At 40.6% G+C, this 10,752-nt stretch overlaps 1 protein-coding gene and 1 long non-coding RNA gene across 2 annotated transcripts; one reads left to right on the forward strand and one right to left on the reverse strand.

Moving 5' to 3' along the window:
• Positions 1–160: 160 nt before the first annotated feature.
• Positions 161–8,619, reverse strand: SLC24A5 (solute carrier family 24 member 5). The gene is made up of 9 exons (XM_055717348.1): positions 8,521–8,619; positions 8,174–8,350; positions 6,695–6,778; positions 6,500–6,603; positions 6,081–6,181; positions 5,024–5,307; positions 4,094–4,300; positions 1,048–1,149; positions 161–487 (listed from the first exon to the last, which is right to left on the reverse strand). The coding sequence occupies exons 1-9, from the start codon at positions 8,603–8,605 to the stop codon at positions 165–167; spliced, it is 1,467 nt and encodes a 488-aa protein (XP_055573323.1). The 5' UTR covers positions 8,606–8,619; the 3' UTR covers positions 161–164.
• On the forward strand, positions 6,520–7,460 carry LOC114016383 (uncharacterized). Its single transcript, XR_003560813.2, has 2 exons — positions 6,520–6,625; positions 7,185–7,460. It is a non-coding gene; the product is annotated as an uncharacterized LOC114016383 (long non-coding RNA).
• Positions 8,620–10,752: the final 2,133 nt, after the last annotated feature.

The following is a 10,752-nucleotide window of genomic DNA, read 5'->3' on the forward strand; positions in this document are numbered from 1 at the left end:
TCGTTCTACTTAATATTACTGTAATGACATGACTTAGTTCTGTAAATAAGATTTAGAGCCCAATGGGAGTTTTGATTATTTTTTTTTTTATTTTGACTAAATGAAGAAACCAGTCTTTCTCTCCTGCTTTTTATTTTTTTCATCAGTATAATAACTGATTAAAACTAGTTACCACAGACCCTTGTAGGATTGTTGCCTATGATGCCAAGTTCATATAAAATTGCTAAAACAGTAAATACTAAGTACAGTACAAGACAAATTCCTCCCAACTTTTTATCTATTTTCCAGCCATTCAGATGAACTGCCAGAAAAATAAAACCAACAGAACAGATAAGAGAAATGGCTGTGTATGTCAAACCACTGCTGTTCACTTCTATGGGTCCTGATGTATTTATGAAGGCAGTTTTTATAAACCAGGGTATTCCCAAACAGAGCATATCAAATACATTGGATCCTACAATGTTAGACATAGCCATATCTCCATTTCCTGTAAAAGAAGAAGTACAAATAAGTCTGCTTAATTGTATTATACGAAGCTGCTAAACTGTTTTGGAGGAACAGGCTGTCAGCCTTCAGTTTCTTACAGAGCACCCTTTTCAGACTTTGCATTGAAAGAATTATAGTCACGATTCTACAGAATATGGTTTTGGGTACCACAAGCATTAAAATAAATAATATAAAAAAGGTCTCCCTAAATCACCAGCATCTGCACAGTTGCACTTAAGATAAGCTAGACAGGCTATTATAAAATCCAGTCAAGTTGAAAATACCAAGACCTACAGTTCTGTTTTGCAGTAAAACTAACACTTGATCAACAACAAAACAAACTAGAATACTTCTCTGAGATACTGAGAGGTTTTTAAAAGTCTGAGCCACAGCTGCTTCAGGTAAGCTATTTATTTATTATTAGTAAATTAAGCTCTAGAATTCGGAGCAAAACTTTTGAAGTTACTCCTTGAATTTCTGGAAATGTTGACTAGAATTCTTTTTTTCTTGGTACCTTTTAAAGACATGCATTGGAATGAGCCTGAATACTAAAATCTTTACCTTTTCGAGCCACCAGCACGCTTGCAACTGTATCTGGTACACTTGTTCCTGCTGCTAGTAATGTGAGACCCATTACTGACTCTGGAATTCCCAGTGTTTCACCTGCAGTTGATAAATAACGGTAGAAAATGCAAGTATGTTTTTAGTGTAAGTTTCATCTGAAGAAGTTGTTTTGGACTTTGTTTGCTGGAGAAAGGATTAGTAATCATACAGTCATTTCAAAAGGAATGTGTCAGCTAACTCAACTAAATATGAAGTGACTGAACCATGAAATAGTTAAAAAAAAGAACAACAACAAAGAAAGAAGTCCTTGTTCTTCAGTCAAATAGAAAAAGAATTGTAGTATAGTAACTGTCTTTAAGTTCCTCAAAGACCTGCATGGAATGTCTCCAGTGGTCAAGACAATAGCAATTATTAATTTTCTTGTTTCAGATACAGTAGAAGTTTAAATACCTAACAATTTACTTTTTTTTTTCTTTTTTTTTTTTTTCCTTGTAGAAAATATAATAATGTCTTCTATGTTTTTGGGCATCTCATTGTTAGTGCTCAAAGCTCATGAAGCAATAACTATAACCACCCTCTTTAAAGGTAGGGGGGAATAAAGCACATGAATTTACTTGGGGAGGAGGGTCATTGGGATCATTACTACAGTACTGTCTCTACATGGCCTTACCATTTCACTCCAGTTAGAAAGTTCTTTTGTTGGATTTTGAAGAATCAAAATGCAGAATTTTTATATGACTTTTAAGTGCAAGTAATCTTTTAGAAGTGTGAGTTTCTTCAGGTAAATACTGGTTTAAATTAATAAAAGTTTAATTGTTACTGAAACAGCAGCTTATTTTTCCCCACTTGTTTTTTAGCCTTACATGTCCTGTAAGCGTATTAATTTCTCACTTAAAATGCAGGGATTCAGATCTTCAAAACTGTTTTAGCAGCTGTACCATTCAAAAGCATCGATACGCTGAAGTATTTGATACCTCTATTCAAACTATTAAGTTACTAGTTTTTCTTAAACTTTTTTGTTCACTAAAAAGTACCTTAATATTTTTTTTTTTAAATCTGAATTCTTACTTGCAATATTTGAACACTAATAAGAACAGTTTTCTTAAAGTAAGAGGCAGTGCTCTGTAAACTTAGGTCAGCAATGCTTGCCTAATACATACCAGCTTAGTCTAGATCAGCCCAGTAAATTTATGTTTGAAACTATTTGTTGGTTCAGAGGGACTAACATGTTCCTGTTGCAGAATTTGTACTGGTATTTATTCTTCCATCACTGCTAATGTAAGAGACTTGTAGGATGAGGGACTGACAAGATCAGCTTTTATAAACCATTCAGGCTGGAAAATAATAGGGTCACGCCAAGCAAACCAAGGTGAATACAGCCTTATGTACCCAACGGTAGTTTGTAGCCCTCTGAAGGTTGTAAGAAAGAATTTAAACTCAGGTGAATCTAATTTTTCTGTTATTAGATAGATTTATTTCCATTTAATGTGTAGTTGTTTTTGGGTTTTGTTTTGGGTTTGGTTTTTTTTTTTTTTTTTTCTGGCAACTGACCATAAAAGAGAGAATGGTCTTATTTTTCTAGCCTTTAGTTAATTTTGTGCATTGGTAGCAGTATCCTGCTGTAAGTAGTCAAATTTTCTTTGCTAGCAACAAAAAGGTGTACTAAGTTAGGTTTGTTCTTGACCATCAAAATTTAGTCCCCAGCTATGCTACCGTCATGACATTCTGATAGGCTGTATATGCAATGATAGAATCTTTGAGTCAACCTTCATGAAAGAACCTGGACTTGAATGTAATGTGTGTGTAACTTTTAGCATTTTAACGTGTAAATAGAACATATTTGACATAGAAGTAGTGGGCCAAAGACCCCATATTGCTTGTGATGGCTCTTCAAATTGGACTAACACTAATACACTGTTTGAATCTCCAGTGTACCTGCTTTCATATGAATTAGTGGTTTGTCTAGTAGAACAGCCATAACTTTCATTTGAATCCTGTTTCAAAGGCTTCTAGCATTCAGACAGTAAACCCTTGCCCTTTAGTTACAAGTGGAAAATTATTTGGCCAAGGAGTGAACCTGGTGGGTGTTTTATCCAGTGACCTACTAGTAATTTCTCAAAGGTTTATCAAACGTGTAGGTCTGTTTCTGCACTGAACAAGGAGTTATTCATTGAACTTAAGTTGAAAACGAGTTTAGGGTGCTGAACTAGCAGAACACTTGAGTAGGATTAGTGAGCTATAATGTGGAAATGGCAAGCTTTGTAACATTTTGTTCTTGTTTAGAGATTTGTTTTCTGCTTGTTCTTAAAATGAAAAACTGGATTTTTTTTTCAGGCTGACTGGAGAAACAGTGAAATGAGGAGACTTTTAGTACCTTAAGATATTTTTAAGAGAATGTTTTTACACAGAAGTTCATACCCCTTCTGTCACTTAAATGCAATTCTTTCACTGCTTCACTTTATGATGCACAATTGTAAGAGGTATACATATACACACCCCAAGAATGTTTAATAAACGCATGATGCTGTAGTTGAAATAAAATAGGGCAAAAATTTGGGAGGCTTTTTTGGCAGTTAATGCAAAATCTCTTACTGTAGTGTTCGAGAAAAATGTAGGTATAGAGATAATGAATCTTCTGCAGAACCCTGAACTTTAAATTTCAGTCTTGGTGGATTCCATGTTTGTCTGACTTCAGCTTGACTAGTTTATTGCTGTGTATCTGACAGTATCACTTCTTGAAGCAGTTTAATGAAACTTTTTTTTAATATAGGCTGGGTTTTGTAGCTATGTAAACATTCATGTGATGGTAAGCAGTCTGAAGCAGCTAAACTCTGAATGGTTTTCTTTAGATGGAAGAAGGTGGCAAACTAAGCAGTCAAACATAAGTTTTTATTGGTTTTGTTTGCTGTGTTTTTTACAGCAAAGTATGTGTTGCTAAACTGACTGTTAATTGTGGAAGGGAACACTCTTTGCAGGGAGAAAACTTTTTTCAGTGATTCTAGACTAGTTGATTCTGTATAGCAGCAGCACTTTAGGTACCTACCTGCTATTGTTACCATCCATACAAGAACGTAAGTTATTGCAGAAATCCATGCTGCTGAAATTAAAAATGTCACCATGAACCAGTTCCTCCAAAACTGTCTTCTGCAATCTGGTATAGTCAAGTAGAATAGTGTAATAATAGGAAGGGATAACACCCACAAAATTCTCTTCATGTCTGCTTCAGGCATGGTGAAGACACTTGGATGATCTGTTGAAGAAAAAGTAACGATTTTAAATTGTAGCATTAAGTTTGAATCCATAGCTTACAGGCATATTACTGGCCTCTGCTTGTGAGAATACTGGGAAAAGGTAAAAAATACTTCGAAGTTCTAGCTGTAGTCTTACCCAGTATCTACATCACACTGGACAAAACTCTGAAATGTTTTACTACCATGTCACTATAGGAGAGAAATAATGTGGATGAAAAGCAAACTTTTCTGTAAAGGTTTACATAAATTTTTACCAAGAGTAAGTACCAACTGCTGTTTTTCGCCTAAGTAAAGAGGAATCTGATGATCTGTGGCTACATCATAGCTATTCCTCTACTTCTGATATCATGCATATTTTTGGCTACAGACCTACCATTGTCGTAAGAGAATAGTATACATTAGTACTGTACCGATGTGTCTTTCAGCTGCATGTTACAGTGTTGCTGGGAAGTTTCATATGTGCATTGCAAAGGCTGATGGAAGTCTGCTGTTACAACTGACACAATGAGCAACTTTCCTAGCATTCCTCTAGCAGCTAACTTCATATAAATACTCCCACTCTGATTTTGCTTGATGTTATATTCCAGGGAAGAATCATTTAATTAAATACTATGCTGGAGGTTTTTTGTGAACAAAATCTTAGTGTATCAGAATCTGCTTTTATTAGTACTAATGCAGACAGGCATGCGGAGCGCCAGAGACAACTGTAATAACACTTATACCTGCAGAGATTTTATCAAGCCCATGCAAGCTTGTTGAAAGTTGGGAATAGTTCAGCTCATCCTGAAAAATTCCACTATCTGTTCTCGACTGTTGACAAATCAGAGGTCCGCTCTCTTCCCTCCATCCAACCAGTGGCTGCTGCTCAGCGTTCTCTTCCATAGCTTTTGTAAAACATGTACAGCAGGGACTGAACTTTTTCATGAGGTATTGGTTGATTTTAATGTCAAAACATAGTACCAGAATATAGCACCCGTATGTCAATAATAAGGATGCACTTTCATACCTAGAATGAAAAAATAGATTTTACATAACATGTAATATAAAGATACCCTCTGACTCTCTTAACTTGCTAAAATGGCTGTTGTAAGGAGAGGGAGAAAATTTGCATGAGTAGCAAAAGGAAAACACACAAAAGCATATATTTGCAGTTGTATGGCTGGTGTTATGGAAGTTCATGAGTGTCCCCATGTCTTTCAGGAGTTTGATTAATACCCCTCCCCTGCTTAATCTTCTTTGTGTATTTGTATAGCTGCATGTTTTCCAGGGTATCTTACTGATGTTTGCAAAATTGAGACTTCATATGATAGAGAGGGATAGTATGTGCTATTTTGAGTTCAAAACTTCAGAGATCCGGTGCTGGACCTGAGTTGTTGAGGCAACAGGAGTTTCGGTGTTGATGGAAGAGTTAAAACATCAGAAGCTCATGATCCGCTGCTTCCGGTAGACAAATGTTTTTCTTAACAGTGATGCTATCAAAAGAAAGGCTCAAAAGGAGTAACCTATGAAGACTAATTGCTGTGGCAGAACAGTTACAGAAATTGTGAAGTCTGTACAGACAAACCTATGCAGATCAAACTTCATAAATATGCAGGGTTTGAATGTTTAGTTAATAATCTTTTACAAGCATTGTGACTTTCTGTTTTTTGAAACCCACAGGATGTTTATTTCTGTTAGTGAATGGCAGTTCAGGCTACTTGAAGTTCGGGGTTTTTTTTTTCAAAATGCTGTCTCACTAATCTCCAGTCAACATGAATTCGACACTACTTGTGCTCTTACCAGTAAATTCTGTTGTCAGATATCATCGCAAGGACCGCCGCTACGCTAATTGTATATGCCAGACAGTCTCTAAACAGCGGCCAACAGGATAGCCTCGAAACCTGCAGATCACAGATTCATTTACTTTTCTTAAACTTGTCTGTAATACTTTCACTAAGTGCTGTAAATGCTGCATCAATATGTTGTTTCTATATTATGTAAAAATTTAAGATTCTTAGGAATGACTTGAGTATGATATTTAACAAGGTAGTGTTTTTAAAAACTTTCATAGCAAGTTATCTTAACTGATTACATGCTGGTTTTGCTACTAAATAATAAACTTGGCAGTTGTCATAGTAAGTCTCTCTTGGCTTTTGTTGGTAAATGAGAAAGGATAACCATTGGCTCTTAGGAGCAGAACTATCAGAGTTGATACATACCACGCTGGAAAACAGCCCGCAAGCTGCAGAAATACCAAGAAGATTATAGATTGCTGATCCAAGGATGGTGCTGACGCCGATATCTCCCTTTGTCACGAAGACTCCTATAAGGAAAATGACTCCCTGGTATGTTTCAGTTTGGCATGCAAGGAAAAGAATTCTAGATTCTGAGGAATCAAAACATATGTCTCTTACCTAGAAAAGCAGTGACAAGCTCTGGAGCAGAGCTTCCAGCAGCCATAAAAGTTGCTCCAGCAACATCCTGAGAGAGGCCAAGGCCTGAGGATAGAGCAAAATAATTGCTTAAAAGAAGAATAAAATAACTTAAAGTAGTCTGTACCCTTTACTTGCATTAGTGTATAATGTTAGAAGCTACTGCAGTTTAATAGAGTGAAGTTTGCTTACTTTCATACAGTTAATACATTTATTTGAAATTGGTAAAATAATACATTGAGAACACAGCCTCATTTATTGGGCTAATTTATTTCTAACTTTATTACAGAAATCAGTGTAAATACCAGAAAAGTACTGATAATACAAGAGACTTGGGCATGATCTTGAAACGTAAAATAGGCATATGTGTGCAGGCTTTATCTGTTTTATATGGGTAATAATTGTGGGGAGAGTCCTTGGACTCTGGTGTGATATTGCTACATGATCCATGTCAAGTCTATCTATCTTCCAGGGAAATCCATGCTACTGTGTCTTCAGAAATACTAGTTAAATTCAAGCCAGTGCTACGATCTTAAAATCAAATTTTCACTTCGTACGGACAGTATAAGAGCCTGTGTCTTGCTTGAGTGAAATGAAATTTTTGTTCTGGTAAGTTGACTGTTTCTGAAATGTAACCAACATTGTGGATTGAGTTCTGCCCGCTGAGCACAGGGGTGTGTGGCTAACTGTGGAAAAAAGTCTGACAAATGCTTATTTATCATCAATAAAATACAGCTGTACAGCAGTGTTTAAGCTTACATTTTCTGTAAGTGTTCTGGTCTGGAAAATGTTTTCCAGTGTTCAGGGATAAGTTTCCCTGGGGTGGGTTGTTTTTTTTTTAATTCTTGGCAATGAAATACTGAACTCTCAGCCAAGACCATCTCTTTCAGTGATAGTTCAGAGGAATTATTACAGGTTTGTTAGACTACTTAGGACAGTTGTATCCGTGGTATTCCTTCCCCCTCCTGCATCCTGCCTTTAATATGTAAACAGTAGGTCATCCTGCTCCTTGCTGACTACTTAGAGAAATACAGGAACTGGCAATGTACTTAATTCCCATGTTTTTAATATAGGGAGAGTTTTGGTTTCTTGGTTTGGTTCCCTTCCCTCCCTGTTGTGGTTTTTCCCTTTTGCCGGCAGCCTGGACGCATTGTTGCTCACCCCAGAGTCGCCCATCAGCTCAGGTAATCCCGAGGAAGGTTTACCATTTTCCTCCAGGCACAAGGAAAGCAAATTTTAAACGACTGCCTGTGCAAAGTCTAATCAGAGTATGGATTTTTTTCAATCCCTATCAACATATTGTATCAAATTAAATATTGTATTGGTAGGTCTATGCACGGACACTGAAACTTACGTAGTTTTGCCCGCGGAGCACTTGTAACTTGGAAGCTTTTTAAAAAGAGACTGTTCTACAAAGAGGTGCTTAGTTTTGCAGGGAAAAGACGGGGGATGTTCACTTACATTCGCTGATGATCTCTAGCGAGGGTAGGAAGTAATCGTCGCACACGATGGACACGGCCAGAAACATGTAAAGGATAATTAAGAAATAGATAACGATCCCTCCATCCTTCCTCTCCTGCGGTGTAAAAAATCCTTCAGGAAACTCCGATGAAGGAAGGACGCAGCCGGTCCCGTTTGCTGAAAATTGCGCGCAAAGGTGTTACGCCCCGCAGCGCCCACCTGCCGGGGGCCTGCAGCCCAGCCCTCCCCGCGCACCGAGGGCCCGCGCCGGCGGCAGGGCTGTGGCAGCGCGGGCGAGTGCGGCGGGCCCGGGCGGGGGTCCGGCAGCAGCGCCCCCCGCTCCCTACCTGCGTCTGCGGCCAGGCGCTGGGCGCGCGCGGCGCGCGGCAGGGACAGCAGGGACAGCAGCAGCGGCAGTAGCAGCGCCCGCATCGCGGCGGCTCCCAGCGCGGCTCTGAGCGCGGGCGGGCGGCGGCCGGCGCTAGGGCCGGCGGGGTCACGTGAGGGCGGCCCCCTGCCCCCCGCCCCCCCCCCTCCCATGGGCACCGGCCACCCCCCGCGCGGGCCGCGCTGAGCTCCGCGCGCGCCCGGCCCGGGCCCGCGTTCCCGCCTCAGCCGCCGCCCCCCCTTCGCCTTCGTGAGGAGAGCGCGGGGCCGCGCCCGTGGCTGCGGGGCCTGTGGTGCGGGCTAGGGCTGCCGTGCGGGGGTGGGCAGCGGCAGGAAGTGCACCGAACCTTCCTCCCCCGCTTTATTCCCACGGACCCACCGACCTGCCCGGGCCGGGCCGGCCCCGCGGCGGGGACCGCGGTGCTGCTCGGCCGAAGGACCGGGCGGGAGCGCAGCCGCGACCTGCCGCACAGGCCCTCCCTTCAGACCCGCTTCACTGAACCGCTTTGTCTGCTGACCTTTTCACAATGAAGTCATGTGTGTAACTGAGGATTAAATAGTAAAATACAGCCTTTTAGCAAGATGGCTTTGTAAAGCCGCTCCCCCCGCTGCCCCCAGCCACTGCTTTCTCAGAGTCATGCTTCCATCGCATTGCCCTTGGACCTGTCTCCCCCAACGTTTCCAACCCCCTTATGCCAAGTGACACTTTGAGGTGCCTGCATTGTTACTAATAATTTGTTTGGTGCAGGGCTGATGCTTGTCTTTGTGAAAAAGAAGTGCAAACCGGAAAATACTGTTTTGCTTCATTGCATCTAATCCCTCTAAACTCTTCTCATTCCTTGCATCTGTGGTGTTTGGCTAATACGTGATCAGCCTCTCTCTAGGATACAGGAGGAGAGATAAGGTGTAAAAGTGCATATTTTTCTTCTGGATTGAACCAAACAGAACGGTATGTCCGCCATTAGAATATGAACACTGGCTCTCAGAGAAAAATTTTCTGGAACAACAAATTCTACAGCAACTACTGTTGCCTATTCCTGACCCCTCTGTGGCCCAGAATGCTCTTTACCAGACCAAGAATGATTTTAATGGACAAGATTGTTAGGGCTGACAACTAACTTTCAGAAATGAGTTCTGTGTACTCTCTGAAAAGCAGACTGCAAGCAGAGTTACAGCAGCTGCTGCTTCTCTTGCTTTACAGGAGAAAATAAATCATTTTCATCTGGAAAGATTTAAGGATTTTCTTTTGAATCCCACTTTGCACCAGAGCAAAAGGGTACAAATTTTGCTGTCTAAATTACTGGCGGCACTTTCCTTACACAGGTCAACAGAAAGGGTTTCGTTATCAAGGTAAGCGGCTTCCCTGCCACTGCCTTTCTTCCTTACCGCTTATTATTTGCCTACTCTTAAAACCTCACCACAGTTTTCTAATATCAGCTGCTTCATGTCAATTAGATGTTTTTTGATGGACTGTTCTTACTGTTTTAAGTTGCTTACAAGCATGCTTCTGATGGGAACAAGTTCTTTGGTACAGCAACACGCTTGCCATGTAGTTAGGAAAGCTCAGTCATGTCATCTCAGGATCTGAGGGTTTCACTGTGCTCTGGTTTTGCTCTGAGTTCAAGCTCTAATTCCTTACTATAGACACCCCCTCTCCATGCATAGCTGAAACAAAGCCAGAGCTTTGATTTTACTGAAGAATGAAACCCACTTAGTTTGCTGAGAAGTTGTGAGTGAGGTTGCTCTGCTATCCTCTCCTTGACAAGCACACCCTGGAGAGAGCAGCAAACAGAAAAAAAAACCCAACCCAAAAAACTAGTCTCCTAGCATGAGGAACCACGTGCTACCTATCTGCATGGTTGACCCAGTGCAAGAATACTGATGGTCAGAGAGTGTTTTGTCCTCAGCATGGCTGCCTGCCTGGTCTGAGCTATTTCAGTCTAAGAGAGCATTCTGCAAAGCTGAGGTGGGTCAACTACTGCTGCATATGTAACACATGCTGCTGCATTTGTTGGGCTGCTGTTAAGATAAAGCCCTACTGTCTTTACTAGTAAAAATAATAAATAAATAAATTTTTCAGAGTTTCTGAAGGAGAGACAGGGGCAGCTGTTTGCTAGTCAGGGTGCTAATACTGACAGACTGCCACCCACTGGGATGTACTGGAAGGCTCTTATGGCTGCCCAAGCACAAAA

The sequence above is a fragment of the Falco cherrug genome, chromosome 7 (genome assembly GCF_023634085.1).
Source record: "Falco cherrug isolate bFalChe1 chromosome 7, bFalChe1.pri, whole genome shotgun sequence".
Lineage (NCBI taxonomy): Eukaryota > Metazoa > Chordata > Aves > Falconiformes > Falconidae > Falco > Falco cherrug.

Coding starts and splice junctions, on each gene's coding strand:
- SLC24A5 (XM_055717348.1), bottom strand. CDS start 8,605: ATGCGGGCGCTGCTACTGCCGCTGCTGCTGTCCCTGCTGTCCCTGCCG. Junction 6,182..6,499: donor GCGGGCTGTTTTCCAGCGTG/GTATGTATCAAC, acceptor TGTGATCTGCAG/GTTTCGAGGCTATCCTGTTG. Junction 1,150..4,093: donor ATGGATGGTAACAATAGCAG/GTAGGTACCTAA, acceptor TATCAACTGCAG/GTGAAACACTGGGAATTCCA.